At 38.9% G+C, this 26,772-nt stretch overlaps 2 protein-coding genes across 4 annotated transcripts in view; one reads left to right on the forward strand and one right to left on the reverse strand.

Moving 5' to 3' along the window:
* The window catches only part of TBCE (tubulin folding cofactor E), a 58,035-nt gene extending 53,433 nt beyond the window's left edge, over positions 1-4,602 (forward strand). The window contains exons 16-17 of the mRNA XM_073338150.2: positions 1,480-1,571; positions 1,803-4,602. Coding sequence (XP_073194251.1) covers positions 1,480-1,571; positions 1,803-1,895 — 185 coding nt within the window. The 3' untranslated portion in view covers positions 1,896-4,602. The remainder of the gene's footprint in view (positions 1-1,479; positions 1,572-1,802) is intronic.
* The window catches only part of B3GALNT2 (beta-1,3-N-acetylgalactosaminyltransferase 2), a 40,691-nt gene continuing 14,874 nt past the window's right edge, over positions 956-26,772 (reverse strand). Inside the window, exons 4-12 of one of the 3 annotated variants that reach the window (XM_073338151.2) lie at positions 25,629-25,822; positions 22,552-22,647; positions 16,223-16,333; positions 15,340-15,418; positions 12,749-12,932; positions 10,193-10,318; positions 4,664-4,817; positions 4,111-4,167; positions 956-3,248 (exon numbers count right to left, since the gene is read on the reverse strand). In XM_073338151.2, the coding sequence (XP_073194252.1) occupies positions 3,114-3,248; positions 4,111-4,167; positions 4,664-4,817; positions 10,193-10,318; positions 12,749-12,932; positions 15,340-15,418; positions 16,223-16,333; positions 22,552-22,647; positions 25,629-25,822 (1,136 nt within the window). In that variant the 3' untranslated portion in view covers positions 956-3,113. Of the gene's footprint in view, positions 3,249-4,110; positions 4,168-4,663; positions 4,824-10,192; positions 10,319-12,748; positions 12,933-15,339; positions 15,419-16,222; positions 16,334-22,551; positions 22,648-25,628; positions 25,823-26,772 lie in introns of all 3 variants that reach the window. The other 2 variants (XM_073338152.2, XM_078852227.1) reach the window with 2 other exon arrangements.

Here is a 26,772-nt window from a genome sequence, read left to right on the forward strand (position 1 = left end):
ACTTCTTCTCTTTACTGGGGCTAGTTTTTGGTGGAGGAGTTGCTAGCAGGATATGCAACCTTTCACCTCAAGGTTAGTAATGACAGTCATTACCATATGATGGCTGTACAGTAACATGTGGAAAACAAGCTATAGTCAGTCCAGTTCCTAGCGGATGCTTATACATCACAAGACTTAAGTTGGCACTGAGTGGCCAATGACGAATTTGCATGAGCATGATTCAGTCAAGGGATACCTGTATGATTTTACCAACCTCTCTGCATTTGATAAATAATTTCATATTAACCTTAAACTTATAAAAAGTACTTGTGGAAGTACAACTAATATTTGGTTGCCCTCAGACTTGTTTGTAAGTAAATGTGATTGATGGAAAGGTATTTATATGTAGTCTCCCAGAAGTGGGAAAAAAATTGAATCTTATGCTTTGTGTAGTGATAGCATTGTAGCCCAAATTAGTTTCTGTGCTGTTTGGGGGGGGCTCTCTGAGCATGATATTGTAAATGCACAAAAAATATTCATCTTCAGTATAGGCGACATGCTCCAAATTATGGAGCTGAAATTTTGCTAAGTTTATGGCTTGGACATCAACTCTGTGTTCCTTGCCTGTTTAGAATAGTCAGGGAAGACTAAGGCAGGAATTTAATCTAATGAAAGGAGATTCTCTAGAAAATGACATAACTGAATATAAGGTCTACTTATAATAGTTATTGCTGTATGTCTAAACTAGAACGTTCTCCTGCCTCTTCACATCATCAGCTCTACTCAAGGCTTTGAAGGTCTGAGTTCTACTGACCTAGCTAAACCTCAAGGGAAGAACTGCTGTTAAATATTTAGACACATACTAAATGTCTGAATTTGTTCTATGAGGAAAGACTTATTCAGTTTTTATTCTAAAATAAAAAACATTTATTATCACAAGTTGCATAAAATCAGATACAACTTTTACAAAAATGTTTGATAGAAAAATAGTTTTCTACATACATTGTGTGATATTACAGAAATAACTCACTATTGCTGTGTCTTCAGATAAAGCTTCAAAGAATGAAAATAGAATTCAATAACTCTGTACCAGACACACACAATGGGAAATCTCTCTTGTACAAACTGAACTTACTCAAAGTTCCATTATAAAAATATCACCTTGGCACTATGTTATGAACCAATCCATAACACTACTAGCAGTTTGGTTGGAACTAATTAAATCCTGAAACATACCTTGATTTCTTTGTGCTTCGAAAGTTGAGACACCTGGTGCCAAAGAAATCACACCAAAATCTGAGTGGTAGGTATGAAAACTATACTAAAGGTCACTTAGCTTCATGATTTATTTTTCCTTTCATGTCTATGTTGGATGAAAATATTTTTAGGTTGTAGCATGTTACTTATCAGTCTAGTCTACTGAAGTTGATTCAGAAATAAAACCATATTTGGCTGCAAGGATGTAAGTACATAATCAGGTTACTTGATTTTTCTTGACAGATTCTATGACTATTCAGAAGGTCAAAGGCTTGCTGTATCGTCTACTTAAAATTCCTGGTTCAGAACTGAAATTGTCCTATGAAAGTTCTAAAGTAGGTAACATAAGTTGTATTTAAAAGGTCAACATTGCATTCTAAAATGCTATAGAATGAAACAGATTTCACTTAAAGGCCAGCAAAGGCCCTAAAAGTCAGATTCTCACTGACTACCATGGCCTGATCCATCTCCTTTGGACTTGAAAGATGGCTGGGGAAAAGAGACTTGCCTGAGTGTGTACATTTTAAAAGAGCCTCATCGAATGAATTTTTTTTTTCTTCTTCTAGATGGAAGGCAAAGAAATTGAACTAGAAAATGACCTAAAGCCCTTGCAGTTTTACTCTATAGAAAATGGAGACTCTATCTTAGTACGGTGGTAACTTTTTTTAAAATGCAACTTCAGAAGAGGAGTCCACAGGCTACCCCAGGAGAGCATCTGCAATTTGTGCCACTCTTGTACATATTTAATGTGGATTTCATAAACTGGGACAGAGGGCTATTTGAAATGATGCTTGTAACTCCTACATGTATATTTTCAATTAAAAAAAATTGGTGCATAATTGCAGGGATTCTTTTAAATTCCCAGATTAAATGGAAGATTAGCATGAGGTCTTGTGCAGCGAATTTCTATAGAAGAATCACTTTTATTCAGAACATGTAATCTAAAATCTCATGTGACATTTGTAAAAGTCACATGAGATTTTAGATTACAAAGACAACTGCTGTTGCACTAGAAAAGGACACAAACTCTGCTTTAAGTGAGAGAGAAAATAACTTTAAGCTTTGTTTTTTTTCCCCTCAAGGAATACTTTATGTAACACCACGCTCTAGCGAGAGGTACCTAGAATGGGGTGTGGAAAGTTTAGATCCATATTCTGATCTTGTTGCTATATCCTATTTACACATCTAGAGGGGAAAAAGATCACAATTAAGCTGCTGAATTGGAGGATTTATTCAAAATAACTTATCAGCATATTGTGGAGCTATACAGTTTAATGGATATTCTCTGTATGTTGCTTAAACTTTTTACTTTATCTAGATAGTTACTGAGTTATCAGAAAGATGCAAATTCCTTTGAATCTGGTTATATTATTTGCTGTAGTTCAAGATTTGGTATAAGCAAAGTTTAATATCTTGCATCAATCTCATCCAAATCACTAAGTAGTATACACAACCTCAATATAAATCCTAAAAGATAACTATCCCCACCCTACATGAGCAAGTACCATTTACCACCCTCCCCTCCCCCAATTTGCAGATTACATTAATCCAGTAAATAGATGTGCTGGCATGGAACCTTGCACCTGCTGACTCTCATGGATACCAGTGGTTCTGCACCTATCATCATCCTAATAGAAATCTAGAGCTTTATGTGCACATTAATTACCAATAGTCCTTTAAGATAATTTCCTTTTTTATAAAGTCAAACTTCTGGTTTTTGTCAGATTAACACCTCACCTATAGAAAAATGCTTCTCTGGACAGGATCACTCAATTTTTATCAAAATGGATGGGCAAATGTTAATTACATTATAGGTGAAATTTCCACTATTAAACACCACCTTAGCCGTCCTGATTGTGTATCTCCACAAGTCTTTATCATCTTTCCTCACATCTACAAGGATCTCCACATAATTCCTTCACTTTCCAGAGCTCTGTTAGTTCTTGTGGAGAATACTGAGGGGAAGACAGCATTCCCTTTTCACATGTCTTCTCACACAACCAGAGGCTGTCCTGTTTAAAAAGACAATGATTTCAGTGGGCTTTTTTGGAAGGGGACAGTACTTTACATTCACTAAATCTCACACACACACAGTCTATCAGAAATCAGTATTTCATGGTGTGGGACACTTGTTAATAATATGCCAGTAATTAACAGAATGTAGACAGAGGCAGTGTGTATATAAATAAAACTCTGCAAGGCTCTTATGCTAATCTGAGAACAGACACAATAAGGTCAAGTATCAGACAGCTTACAGATGCATCAAGGTATCAGCCAGCCCCTGACTGATAGGTGCTAGAAATTTTCCTGTGGATCAAATAATTCCATAATGGTCTCAATATGTATGTGGGGATGGGTGCACTTACATTTTGGTCTGATCTGGTCAGGCAATTCCTATATTCTTACACATTACCACTGAGTGTCTGGTTAACCAATCAGCCTTGAGTAGAAACTCTTGCACAAACTATTGTTAATAGGAGTGCTGATGGAAACTGGAAAGACAAGTGCCCCAAACAATGTATTCGTATAACCCCTCCACCTAGTTTGATATGTGCAAGATAGCAGAAACTGAAAAGTTATTTAATTAGAAGAAAGTCACCCAGTAGTAATCTGTTAAAGATTTTATCCTGTATGCACCCAGAAAGAATTATTTTGTAATTAACTGGGAGAAGGTGTGATGGAAATGTTTGTATATTGAACTACTCGTATGGATTAAAAAAAAACCCATTTGAAACTCCTGTTCATGCATTAAAACAGCTACTGCAGGAATGCCTTCCATGATGAGGAAAATTGTATTTTCCAGGGGCTGCCCAACTTGGGTTAAGAGCCATGCTACTGTACCAGGAAAAACAGAATTTCTGCAGACTTGCTCACCTGATATCGCTTAGGCCCTATAGCTGCCATCCAAATGCCCATACTCACATCTTCACCCTGTAGATGCATTTCAAAAACAAACATTAGCCTTGGTGCATTTCCAACTAATTATTTCCCAACTATGAAATTCTGAACCAAAGTCTGTTGTACACCATGTATGTGCAGTTACCACTAACTGAACAAGTAAAATATTAGCTTTATTTATATTATTTCTTAAATGTAGTTTTTTCTAAGCATCTCTTAAAAATATCTCCCACTCCTCCCAACATCCCTGAGGAAGCTGTGTGTTAAAATGGTGGATTTTACAGGTTAGGAAACTAAGGCAAATATAGTCACAGTGACTTCCAACACTAGACAGGGAGCCAATGCAAAAGTAGGATTAGAACTCTGGAGCTCCTAATCACAAATCTCACATCTCTCTCAACATAAAAATCTACTAATTAGCCAGAGCTAACAAATCTAATTCCAGAATCAAAGGTGTGGTGTGAGAAAAGGGTAGGGGGAGTGGGAGACCTTAAGGTTTTCTGGGGTTTTTAGCATGGGGCTTAAGTACCTGGTATGTCTTGAGTCTTTCAGAGTTGCTTGCCAACCATTGAACAATGTCTTTGGAGATAACATAACCAGACCCACAGGCAAAGGCAGGGTATGCTGGACTGGGATACTCCAGTTCTTGCCACTTCCCTGTCCGATCAACTGCCCAATTTAGTCTGAAACTTAAGAGCAAAATAATCATGCAAACTGCTTTTGAAGAAGATATTTATAAAAAGCTCCAATAATCCATGCAATTTAGTCAATACAACTGAAGCAAACTAAGTAATGAATTCTAAGAAAAAGTGTAGAAAACTTTTCACTGGGTTATGATTCAGACAGTCCTATTTCAGTCTCTAAGGTGCCACAAGTACTCCTTTTCTTCCTGTTAAGAGTATCATTGAAACATTTAATTTCAAAGAGGCAATTATGCCATGTTAATTTCCTCTAAGAAGATTTGTAAACACACTAACAGAAAAAAGCATTGCTAGCTCTAGGGTGCATTTGCACGGTTACCAGCTTCAGCTAATTAACACATCTCTTGTCAATAAATTTGTGCTTCAACACACACCACAGTTCCCTAACTGTCAAAATCCCTACCCTGTACTTTTTTTTTTTTTTAAACTTATGACAAATACAACAGGTACATCCAGAAGGCATGCAGTTACAGTGATAAGCATATTGGTCCACTGAGACCAAATAAATGCCCTCCTAAAAAATAGCAATCAAGGGGGAAAAGGCAGCAAAAGGCATATCTGTTATCCTTTAAACATGGCTAATTTTGCAGAAACCAGAACAATAATTTGGGATCCTGGACATAACAGAAATCACCTTTCTTCATGTGAGCCAACACAGTGTTCAACTCAAGCTGTCAGGGCACCAGACCTGGGTTTCTAATGTCAAATGCACCACTGATTTGCTGTTTGACCTTTGACAAGTCATGTAACTGCTCTATGCCTCAGTTTCCCCATCTGTAAAATGGTGCTTACAAGGCAGACATTTGCTGCAGGCCACACCCATTTAGTGCTTTTAGCAAAACAAGCAACAGGCTTTATCCACCAAGGTTTCTTTCTCCAGACAGGCCAGACTGTCCCCAGCAGGCTGCTGGTAAAATCCTAACAAACATACAAACTGAAGTCTAAGTTTAAAAATAGTAAAATAACTCCTTCCCCATGTTCACTTCCTTGTTCCTGATTCTGTCTTCAGCCCTTCCCGCGAAGATCAGTTGAAGGGGAAGGGGGAAAAAAGGAGAGCTTTCCTGATTTCTAAGGGTATGTCTACACAGCACTGTCAGCTGACACTGGCCTGTGTCAGCTGACTCGGCCTTGGGCTGAAAAGATGCAGTGAAGATGTTCAGGCTCAAGGACCCTCCCTCAGGGTGGGGTCCCAGAGCTTAGGCTCTAACCCAAGCCCGAACATCTACACTGCAATCTTACAGCCCGCAAGTCCAGGCCAGCTGCAGGTGTTGAATTGCTGCACAGACATACCCTAAGGGCTAGACTGTGTGGATGGTGCAGCTCTGGTGGAGGCAGGCTAGCCACCCAAGCCACAACACCCCCACAGCTACATTTGGTGAGCAGAGTGAGCATGAGCCCATCTATCCAGGCTGGGAGGCTTACTGCAAGCTGCTGTGCGACATACCGTAAGAGGCTCCAAACTCCCTTCATACTCTCTCCTATTGTGAGGGAGACTGTTCCTGTTCCCCCCTCCCAGCATACCTTAGGGTGAAGGCCTACTAACCCCACCATCCCCCTGGGCCCAGTTGAGAGGGAAACCTGGACTGAATCACACTTCTAGGCTCTGGTCCCAAGCCCTAGACAGTCAGCTGCCTGCGTTTTTTCAAACCATGAACTTCCACCCTGGGACCATTTCTTCTCACAGGTCTGTCCTTTAAAATACAACCCCTCAAGGGCTGAATATGGCTCCAGTGTCTTTTCTTCCCTGCTCAGTCTTAAAATACCACAATTCCCTATACATAGGAATAATGGTATTTACCGACCTTCAAACAATGTTTTGAGAAGCACAGTTGAAAAGTGCTATATAAGAACTAAATATTTTTATGAACAGGTCCTAGATGTAATCACAGCCAGCTGCCATAATTGTGTCAGTGTGCCAGGCTTTTACTATTTAGAAACAGGTTCTAACATGGCTTAGGTCAATCAAAAGCTAAGTGAGTTTTTATGGCCCAGAGAGCCATTACACACTGGCATGTCAGTTGCAGTGGGGTAGGTGCCTAGTACTGAACAACAGAAGATGAAGATGAAGACTGACATGGATGGGCAGAGGTGAACATGAAACTATCACGTTATATGCCCACACAATGGCCGGCTCTAGTCACTGTTAGCCATCTCTGTTTAACAAGCACTGACATTCACCCAAAAGTACTCAGCTGCAAGTGGTTGAGACCTTTTCTGCTTAGGCTTGTTACCAACAAGCAGTGATTCTTCATAAATTTTGCTAAGCAAAGCCTTAAGTATATTTAGATGGCATCAAGCCCTGGCAATTAAAGATAGAAGGCAAATATCATGCATTCAGGACTACAATTTAATTATTTATAAAAAGAAAAGGAGGACTTGTGGCACCTTAGAGACTAACCAATTTATTTGATCATAAGCTTTCATGAGCTACAGCTCACTTCATTGGATGCTGTAGCTCACGAAAGCTTATGCTCTAATAAATTTGTTAGTCTCCAAGGTGCCACAAGTACTCCTGTTCTTTTTATGGATACAGACTAACACAGCTGCTACTCTGACACCTTAATTATTTATGGTTGTTTGCTGTATATCCATCAGAGACAATGGATTCTACCATGAGAAAATCTGAATGCCATGTACCAAAGGTAGGGTATAGGCCTCTATAGGGATTAACACAATTATTCTTATTTATTACTGAAATTTTAGGTTATTACAATCTTGCCTTTGTCTTTACCGAATGTTAGCATATTCCGTTATTTTCCTACACAATGCTTGAAGAACACTTGATAACTCACTCGGATACTTGGTTGCTTATATAATGAAATGAAATGTCTCAGCTACTCAAGAAACTTCATAAGACATTTTGGCTCTGTCAAGTAGTGCCAAGCACCGGAAGTATCAAGGGTATGGCCATGCTGCAATCGGAAGTGTGATTGCAACACAGGCTGGCAAAGCTTTAACCTAACTAGCATGGCTAAAAACAGCACTAAAGATGCAGCAGTGCGGGCTAGCACCACAAGTAAGATACTAGCATGCTTGGAGAGCCCACACCACTGTCTCTTCACTGCTATTTTTAGCCATGCTAGAATGGGTATAGCAGCCCATGCTAAAAATCATGCTTCCGACTGCAGCTTAGCCATAACCTTTAATCAGCCCCACCCTTCCAGTCCAGTAGGGCTTCTGCAACATGATAACATCCCCAAGATATCAGCATCACTGGTGAGAAAGTTTACAAAAGCGCTGCCAAGAGATTAGCCTAAAATTGAGTTTAACATTTCTATGTCCCACTAAAGCCACATTATTGTAATTGAAGGTGTTAACAGCGTCTCCTGTTAAACACCAGATGGCATGGACTGTGTACTTCTGGAGAGGAGATACTTGGTAACCTGTGTAAACAGAGACAAGTAATGGAGTTTAATCTGAATTTAAGATTCTTAATATTTTTCCTGTGTCAAGACTGCTTCCTGAATGGCATACTTTCCTCAGTTTCAAAGGACTCTGTTAAGCTCACTCAATTCACATTGGTCAGTCTATTGAGCAGTGTGCCCGACTACAATTTGGTCTTGGCAGTTTTTAGGTATCATCACAGGAAAATCATGGCTAAAAGGAGCAAGAGTTAAAGGGAAGTGGTGGCTCCATCTCTTGAAATCGTCAGATCCAAGATTGGATGCCTTTTTGGAAGATGTTTTAGTCATACACAAATTACTGGCCTCAATATAGGTGTAACTGGGAGAAGCTGAAAGCTCTCAACAGTCCGTTTGAGTTGGGAGTAGACAGCAGCGAGAATCTTAATGAGTTCATACAATATGATATTTTGTAAAAAAGTCTGGGTGAGGTTTCAAGCCTGTCAGTTACCAGGACACGACAGTAAGGATGGGACCTACCCTATGCAGCTGATACAGACTCTTTTAGTTTGAAGGTTAGATAAACCTTCCGGGGTAGGCTTGCTAATTATCATCATTAAAAATCTCTGAAGCCTCCTGTTTTTCTTTAATCTTAATTCATAACTAAGGGCCAAATTCTGAACTTTCATCCATTTTTACCCCCTTGACTTCAAGGAGTTACTCTTCTTTTACAACTTGAAGAGACCAGAATCAGTTTCACAGGGCAACCACCCTTAAAACTCATTTGACCAAACCTACCACTGATATCTCTGGACACCACCACTGAAGCCAAGGAAATTATGCCACAGATTAATGTGGTCCTGTGTGTCTGCAGTTCTTAATGGGGTGACAACAGAGTTTCCATTATAAGCAAGGCCACTGCAAGATGAATGTAAATTCCGAGCCTAGACCCCTGGTTTCCCTGGCACACAAGAGTTGCAGCTTGGAACATTCTGGTGTTTTTAACCCATTTCCATTAAAATATGAGAGAGTGTGATAATCTAGTCTGACTTCCTGAACACCACCAACCATAGAATTTTACCCAGTAATTGCTGCATCATGCCTGTAACTCCTGGTTGAGCTACAGTATATTAGAACAAAATCTTAAATCAAGATTGGATGTCTAAGTGATGCGGAATTCACCATATTGTTGGTAAACAATTCCCAGGATTGATTAATTAACTTCACTGTTAAAATTTGTATTTTTTTTCAATAGTAAATTCAATTTTCAGTGTGTCACAGACTATTTTATATTGACAATCCATAGCTGCCTTGTACAGCTGTCAGTGGGGCAAAGCTGGCATTTTAGCTGGTGGATAGAGGACAGTTGGGATTTCTTGGCAACTAGAATGATGTAGTAGGTAGTTTGGGATAAGCACATTAGCTGGATGTTTTGGTAACACGATCAGTAGTAAAATAGGTAATATTGACTTTTGTCATTTATAAGCTGCAGAATACATGGTGCCAGACTATAAAGCCAATTTTGTCCCCTCATACACAACCCTGTATTCTGAAAATACACAACCCATTTTCAACCAGAAAAAGTCATACTGCCCTGAAAAAAAAGGTAAAATTCAAAACAATGGTATGTTGGTACATGCTTGCAGTTTTTAACTTCATCTTATTTCTACACAGAAATATGTATTACCTACCACTTCCTATATGCTACAGAGAAATGTTATGTGCCACCTGACGCATGTTATAGCCCAGTATCAGAGGGGAAATAGCCCAGTATCAGCTATTGTAAGGGCACATTCTAGAACAATTATTAGCTGGCTTCTGCAACTCAGGATCCAGACCTGCTCTGACTGAAGTTATGGAACTTTACTAGTGACTTGAAGTGGGCACAAGGGGGGGGAGGTGGCTCCATAAGGCAACTGCTGAACTGATTTTTACAGCAGTAAAACATTCCATAGACATATGGAGAAATTAAAAGATCCATGAAAAACGCAGTAAGCAGAAGAGTTTGAGACTCACTTGCCCCACCAGATATTTGGCCTGTCAAGTTTTTCGTGCATTATCCTGTTGAACACAGCTTCCAAATTTATGTAACAGTCGTCATCTGTCTTCAGCAACAAATCAAAGTTAGCTGATTCTACTGTCCTGTTGCCAAAAGAAAAATGGTGATGATTTACTGGGAAATAATTTTAAACTGCATTACAACTCCACAACGTAACCTGGACGCAACATAAACAGTGAAAGGACCCATTGGAAAGGTAAGCCATTTGTCCTCTTCCTTTCAAATGTTTTTCCTATAGACTGATAGCGAGGACTGTGTACTAGTTCTAAAGAAGAAACACATAGCTGTTGTATTATTTTCATGGGTTTGTACAAAGTATGAAAGGAACCTGAGGTAGGATTTTTGCTATCCAGTACAGCTGATGAGTTTAACTTACAATGAATCTATCTAAAACAGCACTGACCTCAAAAGGATAGGAACTCCCGCTGAGAACTACATCACAGCTATTAATGCCAGGGCTTGTATAAAGGGCTGGTAGTCCAGCTAGCCTTCTGTATGAGAACAGCTGGTTCAAGGGCAGTGCAACTAGGAAAGTTTACAAGGAATGATTTGTAGTAATAATTGATTTGTAGTAATGATTTGTAGTAATAATTTGGTGCTTACCCTCTGTAAAGCACTCTCCAAATATTAAATGGGTAATCCTCAACATCCCTGTGAGGTACATACATTATTTTACGGATAGAGAAGCTGACTGTAAGGAGAAACTCAAAAGAATTAGAGTGAGATTATTCCTTGGTTTATCCAGAAAGACAGGCTATGTTTTGAAGGACATTCCTATATATTCACTTCCCCTAAGTAGCAAACTGTTTTCCTTAAATCCTTTATTACTGAAAAAGAAACAATTTTCTGCTAATGGGCAACCAGTCACCACAGAGAGTTAGATGACTTCAACTTTATTTCCCCTTTTAGCAATCAGAAGTGTTCTTCTGTTTCTCATTTGTGTATTCTACACTATTCGGCACCTTCCTTTGGTGGCTTTAAAAAAACCAAACACCACAGGTAGCATTTAAAGTTATTATTTAACAACGGAAGAATCAGCCCAAGTTCAACATTAGTAATTCCAGTGGCTTCAATTGTTACTCCTTATTTACAAGAGAGTGTGAACAGAAAACCAAGCCCATTGTCTTTACTGATGTGTAAGCATATATTTGGGAATATATATGCATAGTTGTAGGAGATTTGCTGCACATATCTAAATAGATCTCCTTAGACTATTTTTATGCAAGAGGTGCTATAAAATATGCTTGAGCTTTCAGTTAAATGTTCTCCAGTTAATTATCAATGCTATTTTTAAAGTTCCGATGACTCAGTTCTGATTGTATTACTCACTGAGGTCTTGATCCTGCAATGGGATTATTCATTTGTGTGTGTAAAGTTAAGCACATACCTTTGGGGATCAAATGTGAGTTTTGGGGAGGGGATTGCTGTTTACAAATAATAAATAAATAAATAAATAATAATAAATACCCACATATATTGTAAACTGAGCTTAGAACTGGAACTATGCAATGTTCAAAATGTTCTGGTATTTGTTTTTGATAATTACTCATGTTTATATCTTCCAATACATTTATGTTGTGCAAATGTACTGAAACTAAACAGAATTTAAAATAAAAAAAAAATCTAATTTTTAGAATGAAAGGCTGTGTTTTTTCAGCTTTTATGGCTAACATCTCCAAGAAACCGAAACCTTTAAAATACATTTTACTCCAAGGAGTTTGCAGGTATTATCAATTGCTTTTTCAATTCATGTTTTAGATTGATGCTTCAGGCATTAATGTTTAGACCCTATTTTCACACACGACAGAGGGCTCTGGCAGTAGCAGGCAGCTCTTGTGAGACTGTTGTGATGACAAAGGGTGCTCAAAGCTATTTGGAAGGCCTTTCTGGTCTGAGTGCTGAGCCTCTCCATGTTGGGTGCTTGGTCCCATGAGGCACTGAGCACTTCAAGCTGAAATCTACCTTGCAATGGAAATTGAGGGTGCTCAGGACCTGACAGAGTTGAACCCTTTGGTCATGATACAAAGCCCACTGAGGTCAACGCCAGTCTTTCTGTTGACTTCCATGGGCTTTTGATTAGGCCTTCTGTTTGTAAATCAGGCTGACAGCCAGCATTTAAAATTTAACCTGCTGGTCTTCAGATTGGTTTGTGATTTCATGTTGTTAGCAAACATCCCAGGTAAGGCTGTGGGCATGATTTAACCCTAACTTGCATATGTGGATTTGTGGAGCAGATATCTGTTTTTACAGATATTTGGGGTGCGGAAGGGAAGGAGTTCAGTCAGTAAAGATCAATCCTAAAAACCGAGCTCTCACTTTTAATCACCAGATGGAGTAATACAATTTTGGCCTTTCTAGTGTGAAAACTAAACAAAACAAAAACAAACAATGAAAAGAGTAAATAATTTCCAGTTATAGTGTGTAATTTTTCAGAATACAGCATATCAGGGACTATCTGGCACCAGAAGTAACCAGGGAAATCCTTGATTAAAAAATATTTTTTTCCAACCTACCATCGGTAGAAGTTCAGTAATTTGGCTGGAACATTTCTGTAGGTGTCAACAACATCTACAAAAACAATATCATCATAGGCTCCGCTTTCTTCCTTCAATAATGCATCCTCCTCTTCAAGGTTTTTTAAGTGGTTTACAAACCTTTCAGGGCGAGTATGAAGGCTTTGTAAAAGACCATCACCTTCTAAAGGGGAGGAAGGAGAAATTATACATAGCCAAAATTACACATCTGTTAACATCCATGTGCAGTACACTACATACAGCTGTGTATATTTTTCTTGTACTAGAAGTAGCATATTTACATATTTATTTTATGAGTAAGCATCCAGCCAAAATCTGGATTTAGGAAATTTTGCAATTTTTTTAAAAAATGAAGGCACTAATTTTACAAGTTTACAATGTAAAATGATTTACAATGATAAAAAGTAAAAGTTGCAGACAATACTTTTTTGGGGGAGGGAAGGGGAAGGAGTCATACATATACCAAATTCACAGTCCATTTTGGTCAATTTCTTGGTCAGAGGATTTTAAAAAATAATAAATTTAATGATTTCAGCTGTTTAAATCTGCAATTTCACGGTGTTGTAATTGTCAGAGGTCCTGACCCCAAGAGGAGGTATGCGGAGGATGCGAGGTTATTGTTGGGGGGTGGGAGGGTTGCAGTACTGCTATCCTTAGTTCTGCACTGCTGCTGGCAGCAACGCTGCCTTCAGAGCTGGGCAGCTGGAGAGCAGCAGCTGCTGGCCAGGCGCCCAGCTCTGAGGACAGAGCCGCTGCCAGCAGCAGCAAAGAAGGAAGGATGGCATGGTATGGGATTGCCACCCTTACCTCTCTGCTGCTGCTGGAGGGGCACTGCCTTCAGAGCTGGGCGCCCAGCCAACAGCCACTGCTCTCCATCCATCCAGCTCTGAAGGCAGCGCAGAAGGGTTTCAATACCGTGACACCTTCCCCCCACAAAATAAGCTTTTGACCCCCCCTGCAACTCCCTTTTGGGTCAGGACCCCCAATTTGAGAAACTCTGGTTTCCCCAATGAAATCTGTATAGTGTAGGGTAAAAGCACACAAAATGACCAGATTTCACGGTCTGTGTTGCGTTTTTCATGGCCGTGAATTTGGTAGGGCCCTACATATACCCTAACGAAAAAGGAACAGAATGCTTCTTTGCTCTAATGAAAGAATTCAAAAAAGTCTTAAGAATGTTTTATACAAATTATCCGGCATTCTACTCTCTACTTTTTACAGGATGAATAGGAGGGCTACCCAACTCAATATCAGTTTATCCTAAGCACATTTACCTGTAGCATAGACAGAGGCTGAAAACCAGGTTCTCACATACTGCTCTGACAAGGCTCAACACAACCGATTTTCATGGTACAGTCGTGCTGGCCTGTCCACATCTACCACAGTGAATAAACAGTTTTGCATAAGCATATTCAGGAAAAATCAGAGCAGGTATTCTGTACTACCTGAACTTTTAAGAATAGGGGGGAGGAGGCGGCAACGGGTTTTATAAATGGTTTCAATGCACTTTAAGATCCTCCTGCACAGATGTATGGGAGATTAGACTGCTCAATCATATCTGCCAGTCCTATCTACTCAGCACAGAAATGGTACTTGAATGTGGTTTGGCGTCCGACACGATATTAATTGTTGTGTGGAGTCAACCATGTTACAATCTGATTACACACAGCAAAGATCTGTAGTGGAGACAGGCACTTACTAGCTCAGAGGAAAGCCCAGAACTGGATCCATTATTCCCTTATTTTCCTCTTGTAGTAAAGCTTTAACTCACTGAAAAGTTTTTATAGGCTGAAGCTGGTTTGTGTGCCCCCAAACCACATTTTAAAACTAAGTTAGTTATTTTACTTATGGAAAATAAATTTCTGGTTTTCCTTATGTCAGGGCAGACAAGCCAGCCTCACTTTTGAAAAGTGTTAATACAGAGCCACCTCAGTTTTTGCATTACAGCAGCTGCTCTGTGGTGCCAGTTTAGATGCTTCAGTACTAGGTGGCCCAAAGACCATGCAGAGTTTGAAAGGGCTCCCAGAGGCTCACACACAACCTGCTGAAATGGGTGCAAAGGGCAACAGCATTGCTGGGAAAAGCAAGCCCACTTTAGCTTTAATGTCACCATTAGCCAACAGTTGCTCCATAGTGTTGCAAGATAAACTGCAGTTATTGTCTATTCTAAATATAGGGGAAAAGTGGTAACTGTTAGCACAAGTTGACTTCTTAAAGACAACCAATGTAGAACTTTTTTCTTTAACTTGGTCTTTTGAACAAGAATTAAGGACGGGGACAGGGAAATCGTTTTGGACAGAAGAGGAAAAGGTTACTGTGTTAATAAAAAGACAGCAAAGAGATAAAAATTGGCTTAGCTAGGTGATAAGGAGCAACCAAAGATGTCAGCATGTCACCAAAATTTTACTTAGTACCGGACTTATATGAGAGAGGAATAAACTAAATGTAGAACTTCTTAGTCAATCAAATTAATATTGGACACAGTTTGATCATTCATTTCAGAGCTGTCATTTAAATGTTCTATTGTACGAGGATAGAGAGATTCTCTACTACATTTTTTGCAGACTTACCTTGAATAGTGTAAATAAAGCCTCCTGCTATTCCTTCCACACCTTCTGTGAATTCATGTGGCCATGAACCTTCCCCTGTCTGTTAGAGATTGATTAAAAACATTACAAAAAGAGAAATATGTCAGTAGCGAAAGTTGAGCTAATTCTCTCTCTAAATACAAAGCTTGATATAACAACTAAGAATAAAACTATGTACAGTACATGTTTTTAGATGGTTATAATTTTAGGATGAGATTTTTTAAACATGCCTAAGGGATTCAGGTGCTCTATTGTCATTCAAATTAATAGCAATGAGGCATCCAAAACAAAGGCAGCTTTCAAAATTGTAGCATTAATTTCTGTGTTCTATTCCATCCTCATATCACATTGGAAAGCTAGACTTGAAATTAAGAGGAAAGGGAATACTTTAAATGGCTAAAATACAAGGGCTCAGCATGCTGTTTGTGAATCAGCAGAAAGTGGTGACAAGGAAAGAGAATTCATCGCCTTAGGGTTGCAGTAACTGGGCAGAATTCACTGCTGGCAAAAATGGGTTCAAGAACAGTCTTTCATGCAGATTCAGCTGCAGTGAATCTGACCCATTATCTTTGAAGTCCACAAAGGGGAGGGGTGAACTTTATATCCACGCAGAGTGGAAAACAGGTCTTTAATACAGTCAGTGGCACCATTTTCTTGGTTCACCAAAGGGCTGGATCCCAAGGTGGGTGTAAGTAGAAAATTAAACCAATAGAGGAAGCCAGACTGATGTGACCTGAAATGACTGGACATTTACAAAGGAAACCTAGGGAGCACAGGGAAATGGGACAGAAAAAGATCTTAAGTTAAAGTTTTACCAAAAAATAATTTATGATTGGAACATAAGTAGTATGAAGAGATGACGCACCATAGAGACTCTGAGAACTCCTCCTCCATCATTAACCTTCACTTTGTGAAGATTCCTAGAAACAAGGCCTTGAAGGTCCTGGCTTTCCCACACAATAGTACCTTCAAAACTCTGTTAAGAAAGCACACCACAATTCACTATTAACAGGAAAAAAAAATACACACATATATATATATATACACACACACACACAAAGACTTTAGAGAGTGGAATCAAATGGAAGTATCACAATTTTAATTAAAAAACAGTCAATTTTACATAAATGATAGTTTTATAATATAGCATAATGTTTTTACTTAGACTTCACTGCAATAAAATCAGTTCTAGGTAAAGTGATGCATCTATGAAACAGAACCAGACAATGTGCTTTAAGTCAAATAACTTATTTCTCTACATCACGAGTGAGATTAAACTTTAACAGAAGTCTATAATGAAAGATTTTTTCCTTTTTATTTAAATTTTAAAATTTTATTTAAAAGGTGAACTGTAATGATTTTTAAAAATTAACTATAAAAACCAATGTTACAAACAGAATATATTATAAGAAATTTGAAAATCAATGCCTCTTTTAGTTATCTGCCAAGACTTGAGATTAGTGATCTCTGTTGATCCTGCAACAATCACTGACATCACCAAAACTTAGAGGGAAGCAGGGAATTTCCTTTCTTCCCTTGGTACAGGTGTCATGAGTTGTAACAGGAGAATCAGAGAACCCTGGCCTCGGTTCTTGGTATACAAGTAAAGGAGGAAATTGTCTTTTTTCCCTTTTTATTTAAACCGTATGACACTTTAAAAAAACCTAAGATCCTACATCACTAAGAGGCTATATGTGTAACTTAGTTTTTAAAAAGCAGTTCAGTCCACCTTTAAACTGATTTGCTGAATGCTACATATTATCCATACAGTATATCTCATATATTACTATTATTTTCTGTTGAAAGTCTCTAAGATGGTTAGGAAGGGACAGAGGGAATGCAATATAAAAAAAGTTAAAGTAGTAATTTAAAGTTCTATAGTTTTTTTAGGTAATCCTGTTCTGGTCGAGAGACTACACACTGAATACATTAACATTAGTTTCATGAATGTTAAACCAAAGCAAATGATTTTGTTTAAAGCAATACATGATATAGCTTTAAATCAATTCCTCATCTTCTAAAACAAAAATTTTGACACACTGCACATAAACGTAGCTATTCAAGCACAGAAACACCTCATCTTGTTTTAAACTTATCTACAAATGCAGACAGATCCTCAATGTTCAGAACTGTTTGCTAACTCTCTGCTGCTGTATGCTTCAGATCCCACTCTTTGGTTTCCAGTTACCTGAGCCTCTCCTTTGACCTTTTCCCAACTCATTTCCTTGTATTATCATTTTCTCCAGACTGTGTCCTCTTACTGACAGATCCAAAACAGTCCAGCTTGATTTCTTACAACTTCCTCCAGCTCTTTAACATCCTCCATCAATACGTCTTTTATGCTCATAGCATGCTTGATATTCAGTCACAGCCACACATTTCAAAAGTCTCATATCCTCCATCGTCTGTTGCTTCTAATTAGTTTTATCGTTGAACAATGGACCAAATCAGTACTCATCCTGGTGTGATCTTTGTGCTCAGTACCTCCACTCTGCTTACTTCTAATTATTTGTCATTTTAATATGACAAGTGGACCATTACTAAGACTTTTTTAATGTCAATGGCAGGATTCCCCATCACCCTAGGCTTTGAAACCTGGATAGCAGCACTTACCAAGCATCTGTATTTACAAGGTATTTTAGTAACTGCCTTTTCCCACGGTAACAATTTTTGCTTTAGAGATCAATAAATCTGGGTTCTAGTTCCAGCTCTGCCATTTGACTGCATGTGTGCCGTTGGGCAAGTCACTTAGCCTGTATGTGACTCAGTTTCCTCCTCTGTAAAAGAGGATATGTAAATACTTACTATACCCACTTCAAAAAGGTCATCGAGAGACTTAATCAATTAGATGGTTGAATGCAAGGTGTTCTAGAAGTGCCAAATATTATTGCTTTACATCTTGAGAGATGTGAGCAAGTTCACGAATGACTTTAGCCTTCAGCTATTCTTATTCCAAGCTGCCTAATGGAAACTTCATCTGTAAAAATGCGGAAAGGAGAACATTACCAGCGCACACCATCTGTTTTCTCCCTATTTACAGTCCATCCTCTCTGTAATTGGAGAGCATTGGCACTTATTATGAAGATTGAACAGGTGGACTGACATAATGTAATCCTGTTAAACTCCTTTCTGAATGTTACAGTGCCATGCCTTTTGTTGTTTGGACTATTTCTCATTAGTAACAGTCAGCAAATGGCACAGAGTCTTAATTCCATGTGAGTGGTCTGGAGCTCTGTGTAAAATAAAAATGCTTCTTTAAAACTTGTCTATGAATCCCTCCTTCATCCTTAGAAGTTTGCTGATTTGTGCTCGCTTGCTCCACAATCATCTGGAAAATGAATGACTGAGCCTGTCTTTGACAATCTGGCCTGCCAACTGCTTGTTCTGAAGTTATAATTCCCTCCATCTTTCCTCACTCTTACAAGGATGAGCCAAAACAAACAAACAAACAAACAAACAAACAAACAAACAAACAAACAAACAAACAAACAAACAAACAAACAAACAAACAAACAAACAAACAAACAAACAAACAAACAAACAAACAAACACTTTAGCTGAAAGACAGATGAAGTTCTTTGGTAATTTGAACAATCCAGTATTTCTTAATGTAGAGGAGTAGAGAAAGGTATTGTCTCATACCAATCTTGTAGCACTTAAACACTTCATTACAAACAGATCTCAGATAACTGGATGTCAGTATATGTGCATTAAATTTCTTCTGGGTGGTCCTGAATGCTTCAGCATCTTAAATATCACAAAGACTATGTGACAAAGAGTAAACCCCATCAATCCAAATGAGAAATGTCATGTCATCCTGTAGATATACAATGCCAATAACATAGTAAAAATATCAATATAAAGCACTTGGAGTTTGTCTCTTTTCTAAACAATGCTTCAGACCTTTTTTTCAATAAGAACGCAAAAATGTATCAGGGGAACACTGTCAAACTGGGAGGACATACCTAGTGGGGTCTTGCAGGGGTCTGTCCTGGGTCCAGTACTATTCAATATTTCATTAATGACTTGGATAAAGGAGTGGAGAATTAGTTAATATATTTGCAGATAACACTGAACTGGGAGGGGTTGCAAGCACTTTGGAGGACAGGATTAGAATTTAAAATGAACTTGACAAACTGGAGAACTGGTGTGAATTCAAGATTAACTTCAATAAAGACAAGTGAAAAGTATTTCATTTAGGAAGGAAAAATCAAATGCACAACTACAAAATGGGGAACTGACTAGGCAGTAGTACTGTCAAAAAGGATGTGCAGGTTATAATGGATCACAAATTGAATAGGAGCCAACAATGGCAAATATCATTCTAGGGTGTATTAACAGGAATGTCTTACGTATGACACAGGAGGTAACTGTCCTGCGCTACTTGGCTCTGGTGAGGTCTCAGCTGCAGTACTGTGTCCAGTTCTGGGTGCCACACTCTAACAAAGATGTGGATAAACTGGAGAGAGTATCCAGAAGACAGTGACAAAAATTATAAAAGATTTAAAAAACCTGATTTATAAGGAAGGGATAAAAAACAAACCTTGGCATGTTTAGTCTTGAGCAAAGATGACTGAGAGGGGACTTTATAAGTCTTCATATATGTTAAGGACTGTTATAAAAAGGGTGGTGATCAATCGTTCTACACCCTCACTGAGGGTAAGACAAGTAGTAACGGGCTTAATCTGCAGCAAGGGAGATTTAGGATAGATATTAGGAAAAACTTTTTAACTACAAAGATAGTTAAGCTCTGGAGCTGCCCTACACCGTATTAGGCTTCCAAGGGAGGAGGAATCCCCATCATTAGAGGTTTTTAGAACAGGTTAGACAAACACTTGTCAGGGATGGTCTAGATTTACTTGATCTGGCCTCAACACTAGGGGCTGTACTAGATCACCTCTTGAGGTCTCTTCCAGTCTTATATTTTGATAAATTTATGTCACAGCTTGAATATGTATTAATATTTATAGCTGGAAAATAAGAGGAAAAAATTACAAGAGCCTGGGAATTTAATATAGTGGAAAAAACAATCGAAGATTTACAGGAATAATATTTGAGTTGTGCAGAAACCCATCCCATCTCGCTATACTGTTGGGCAAAATATTTTCTAAAAATTAATACCATACAGCATCTGCTGCACATCACTTTAAATTAAATTTCTTCAGGGGTAAGAAATTTAAGCAGCATTAAATTGCATACAAGCCAGGAGTTCTCAAACTTTTTTTGCTGGGACCCCCTTTGAAAATATTTCAGGCTGACAACCTCTACTCCCATACCATCCCATTCTTACTTCTGCGCTGCTGCTGGCGGCAGTGCTGTCTTCAGAGTTGGGTGCCCAGCCAGCAGCTGCCATTCTCATGACCCCGCTACAATCGTCTTTGGTTCAGGACCCCCCGGGGGAGAAACGCTGAGATAAACTACCCAGTCAACTGCTAATTCCTCTCACAGGGACCTAGGTCCAAATTCATTCCTGTATTAACTCTTGTGAAATCAGTGGAATAATATCAAGGACTAAATTGGCCCTGAATGCCTAATTTACTCAGCCATTCATTTCCTCTCCCACATTTTCCATATAAACCACTTCACTGTATTTCTTCCAGGACCTAAAACCACTGACAGAAATCTAGTTCTATTTAAGACGTAGTTATTAGAACACTGGTTTAACAATATAAGAAGATATTTAAATTAAAAGAAGCCAAATTTTAAAATTATATCTGAAATATTTAGAGATTAGGAACTCACATGGAAACTGCTCCTCACAGATGGGAGCAGTCACTCAGTCAGCATTCCCACTTTAGGTCAATAGAAGTTTCACTTGAGTAAGGACTGTTGGATTAATAGGGATTTGATAGCTGCTTTCAACTACCTGAAAGGGGATTCCAAAGAGGATGGATCTAGACTGTTCTCAGTGGTAGCAGATGACAGAACAAGGAGTAATGGTCTCAAGTTGCAGTGGGGGAGGTTTAGGTTGGATATTAGGAAAACTTTTTCACTAGGAGGATGGTGAAGCACTAGAATGGGTTACCTAGGGAGGTGGTGGAATCTCCTTCCTTAGAGGTTTTTAAGGCCTGGTTTGACAAAGCCCTGGCTGGGATGATTTAGTTGGGGATTGGTCCTGCTTTGAGCAGGGGGTTGGACTAGATGACCTCCTGAGGTCCCTTCCAACCCTGATATTCTATGATTAGGCCCTAACTGTAATAATGTTAATTCTATTTTCTTCCCACACTCTTTTTAAACTATGTTTAACCACTTCCTTCCAGTACAACCCTGAAAAGCACCATTTGGTACCATATCCCTACAGTACAACCCAATCTCAAACTGCAGGCACCATTCCCAAGTGGGATCACAAAACCTAGGACCCAGCCTTTGAAGCTTAGCAACTGCTGCTCACAAGCAGCAATAGTGTTAACATTACCAACCCACCCCACACAGCAGTGATTTCCAAACTTTTGAAAGCTGAGTCCCCACTTCAGGAAAATGAAACCAATCATACCCCTTGCACCCTGGCAGATGTGTTGTTAAAGGCAGATGTGTTTTAACTTACACAACTTCTGTACACTCTCCCACCTATGGCTAGTATTTCATGCACATTCCCCCTCACTTTGAGAAACACTAATATAGTGTAATTCATTATGTGATGCTTACACTTCAGAGCTACTGTTTCAGGCTCTCTGCAAACTCAGGCAGATGCTTCTGCATTGTTTACACCAATCTCATATTTTGAAAGTTTTCTTTGCAACCATAATAGCTAAAGAAGTGCTTTTTTCAAAATGAAAGCAGAGACTCAAGAGAACAACTGAGAGATCTGTCTGTGCCCCCTGGATAGTCCTTTGCACTTACCCCTAAAGGAACGGGAAATAACCCACTGTATGGAAAACACTATCCCACAGAATGTTAGTGCATTTCCTCTACAGACCAAGATTTGGAGACAAATTCTCACATAAAAGCTTCTAGAGCTAGCTCCAAACCACTGAATCATTTTTAAGAGATTTCTTAAGGCAGTGAACAGTAAATGAAAACCTCTAAAGCATTAGCTTTAAAGAGAGATACTAGCATCCAGAATGTGTAGTGTGGGTATTTCACCATCTCATGCCACTAACAGATATAAATGAAGCCTGAAAAATATAAAGAAATGAAAAGTAAATGCCAGTCTTACAAATCAAATCAGCATGGGAAATTAAACACTGCACGTACCTCTGGCAAAATGAACTGTTCTACAGGTTTGTACCACAATCTGTTAACTTGCACTCCACAGCTAGGTGGGCTAAAGCGAGCACTGAAGAGAGCTTCCTGTATGCAAAATAAAGAAAGGAAAACAAAAATAAGAAACTTACATTCTTAAATCACAAGGGCTGTAAAAACAATGCTAGCCTACATAATCTTAATTGGTTCACAATAGAAAGGACAAACCTCTTAAAGCAACCCCTAACATTTTTTGTTTTAAACAATGTTGTTAGCTATTTTTCATGCAGAAATAGCCCTTAAAACCAAACAGTATTTTGTTTTGAATTCCCCCCCCCATATATTCACACTCATATATGGGCTCATGAGAAGTGCTGAATTGACAACCCTGCAGAAGGTACCCCCTGCAGCCCCCAGCCGTTGTGGGCACCGGCAGGACCCTACAGCTCCCAGCCGCCTGCGGGCTGAAATCATGAAGTTCTTTGGAAGTCACAGATTCCATGACTTCCGCGATCTCCGTGACAAAAATCATAGCCTTAGTTTTAGGATGCATTTGATCTAAACCTATGAGAAATTCACAGTTCATAAAATCTACCTGTCGTCATAGATAGAGTTTAGGAAGTCTTTATACCACCAGACTATACCAGCATTATTAGAATCCACTGAGAAGAAAAAGGTAACCTTTAAAAGATGGCAGGCCAATGGCTTGTGCAGTGATCAGATGGCGTATATGCAGGGGAAAAAAGGAGGCCAAAAGAAGTGTTGCAACAACTACAGATCTGGCCTGTGATGAGCTATATAACTACTAGGAAGATATGAAGGAGAAAAGACCAGCTGGAAACTTGCTAAGGCAAGAGAAGAAAATGACGAAAGATGTGAATGAGTTTGCTTATATTAGAAATGAGCAATTAGCAAAGTCTGAAGTAATTATTTTGAAGAAGGAAAAACAAAAAGATGAATGAGGAGGACCCAAGAGAGGAACTCACAACATTTAGGCTGAACCAGGGCATGACAGGTTGCAGGAGGAAGAGATTAGACAAGCATTAGGAAAATTAGAAAGGAAAAAGCACCCGGGCTTGATAAAGTACCAGTGGATGCACTGAAGTCGATGGGAAGGGAAGGCGTCATGTATTTTACAAGTCTGTTCAACAATATTCTTAAGAAAGAGAAAATGTCAGATGAATGATGTCAGTGCTTTGTGCTGCCCATTTTTAAACAGAAAGGAGATATTACACTGTATACTAATCATCATCCAATGAAGCTGATGCATATGCTATGAAAGCATAGAAGATTACTGAAAAGTAACTGCCTGGAATAGTTGAAATTTGGAAGGGTCAGTATGGATTTATGCTGGGAAGGAGTATCACTGATGCCATATTTTTGCTGTATGAATCTTCCTGGGGAAGTTCAGAGAAAAGATAAAGCTACTGGGTATAGCCTTTGTGGTCTTGGAGAAGGAATTTGCTCATGTACCAAGATAATTAGTTTGGTGGAGTACGAGATAGCAAGGTGTGCCAGAAGGATAGGTCCATTTTCTCCAGGATGTGTATGACAGAGTGACTACTGTAGTCAAAGCCAAATGGGGCTACCCAACAGAAATTTTTTAGTAAATATGTCCTGTATCAGGGGTCAGCATTGAGCCCTTTTTTGTTTGCGGCTGTCATGGATGTGACAAGTGATAATATACAAAGGGATCTGCCTCAGAATATGCTGTTCCTGGATGGCTTAGTGATATGTGCGGAAGATTGTGACACCCTACAAATGAAGGGTGGCAACACAGTTAGGAGCAGGCAGGACATAGAACATTGGTAAAGACTGAGGTTTTGATCAATGAAGGAGGACCACCAACCATAAAGGATATTACAGGCAGAGATCTTAGAAGAGTGAAAGACTTTAAATACCTAGAACCAATGAATGGTTGCTGGTAGTGGAGGCCTCCTGAATGATGCCCAGCATAGTACTAGAGCTGCTTGGTGCAAATGGCAGGAGCTGACCCAAGTTCTCTGTGATAAAAAGATACCAATAAAGTTAAAAGGTAGAGTGTATAAAACTGTAATTTGACCCATCCTAATGTACTGAACAGAGACTTGACCAGCCACAAGAAATCAGTATGCTCTCCACTAGAGAAATAAAGAGGTTGAGATAGTTAAATGGTTGGAGACTCCATGGTAGGAAACAAAATAAGGTTAAGAGGGCCTAATGTTGGTTGCCCATCTGAAGACAAGTTGAGGGAGGCTAGGCTACTTTGGTATGGGTTATATTGGTAGGATGGCCCTTGAAATGACCACGGACAGAAGACAACCAAGGAGGAGGGCAAAGACTCGATGAAAGGACTAGATATCAGAGGACCTTAGAGAGACCAATTTACATGACAGAGAGGCATACAATCATGGGTTTTGGAAGAAGGCTATAAAAGCTGCCGACCCAGAACAAGGAAGTGGAAATAAAGATGATGACAATGACTACAGATGGCCTAAAGTTTTGAGTCCATAACAGAGCTGGAAAACTACATAGAGATAATTACACTGGTTATGTGCTAAATGATAACAGTGTGCAACAACTTCTAGATGTCTAGCTAGAGAGTGGATCAGACTATAGAACAAGAATTACTAGCTTAACTGTATTTCCTTACTTTCAAACGTTCAAAGAGTGGTGGTTTTTGTTTGTTTGAATACATATAAGTCTTTAAGTTATCGATAAACTTGTATAACCTTAATTTCAACTAAAATTGTTTTGTCTTGGAATTACAAGGAACATTTAATTAAGAAGCATTTCTATTAACCCACACATTACTAATCTAAAGTAGTCTATAGTTATACAGAAAAAAATATTTTAATATTAAAAGTTTGTAAACCCCAGTTTTTCACATTCTACAGATGACAAATGTGAAATAGGAAAGATGTATAGTTATTCAGCAGACAGTTCTTAAGAGTGCAGTAGGAAAGAAAACTCTTATTAGTGTATGATAGGTGAAATCATTAATTTGCTAGGTCACTAACACATACATCTCATTCTGCAGGCATTCAATCCACGATAGAAAGAAAAAATGTGCTTTAGTCCTCTTTGGTAAGATAACTATAATACTGTACCTCCTGTTCTGCCTGGTACAGTTTTACAGTGATATTCCTCTGGAATCCCACACCATCAGCATCATAAAATACCCCAAGACTAGTAATGACGATGGGGTAAAGAACTCGGAAGTTCACACTGACAATGCGGTCTTCAGAAAGCACTGAAGGCGTATCTTCAGGGAGATTGAATGCTTCGATTTCTTGATTCAAAACTGTATTTTAAAAATGGAACAAGGATTATACTTGCAATGTGAGTAGATTTATCATTCTGGAATTATGTATACATGGGAATGTCTGATGAATAATTAGCATGGCTGGCAAAGCGCACAAAGGTAATCAAATTCCAGAGGAAAGATGACTGACTGCATACAGCTGTAAGGAGATGTTTAGAATGATTTAGTAGCCTGCTGGTTATCAGCAACTGTAAGTCAGTGCTTGAGCATGTACAGAGAGCTGAACGGAAGCGCGCACACACACACGCTTATATATAACACCGTGCTCTATTTAACAAGAACAGCTGTTTTATTCCATCTCCTTCAGGAATCTGATTTATCGTTTGGAGGCTGAATGGCAACGACTGCTGCTTAACTGGAACTAAATTAGCAGAAGTGGCATTTAAAGTGACTCATTCCAAAAAGGCCAAGTGCATTTTACCAGGAGTTAGAATCATAGTTGTGAAATTCTAATACAATAGTTGCAAAGTAAATATTCAACGGAGGAAAAATGAAAGGCAGGAAATATAATTTTAGTTATGTATTTTATTGAGGACAGTGTTTCATTTCAAGTATTTTCTGACACTTATACTTTAAACAATTGCCTCTTCTCCTAAGGACAGATTCCGCAAACACTATCAGATGTAGTATTCACTTCAGTAGAAGTGGCCTCACATGGTCTTGTGGCCAAGACACTGGACCTGGACTATCTGGATTAAGTTCTCAGTTCTAAAGCAACACAGACTTGTGCAAACTTGAACAAGTCATTTAATGCTCTCTGACTTAGTTCCCCGTCTGCGAGGTGGGAACAATAGCCCCATGTGACAGAGATATTGAAAAGATAAATTAATTGGGGGAGAGTTTCCAAGGGACAAAGGATGTCCAACTCCAATGAAAGTCAATGGTCTGCCCTTTGTGCCTTGGAAAATCTCCCCCATTAATGTCTGCAT

This window comes from Lepidochelys kempii, chromosome 3 (assembly GCF_965140285.1).
Source record: "Lepidochelys kempii isolate rLepKem1 chromosome 3, rLepKem1.hap1, whole genome shotgun sequence".
NCBI lineage: Eukaryota > Metazoa > Chordata > Testudines > Cheloniidae > Lepidochelys > Lepidochelys kempii.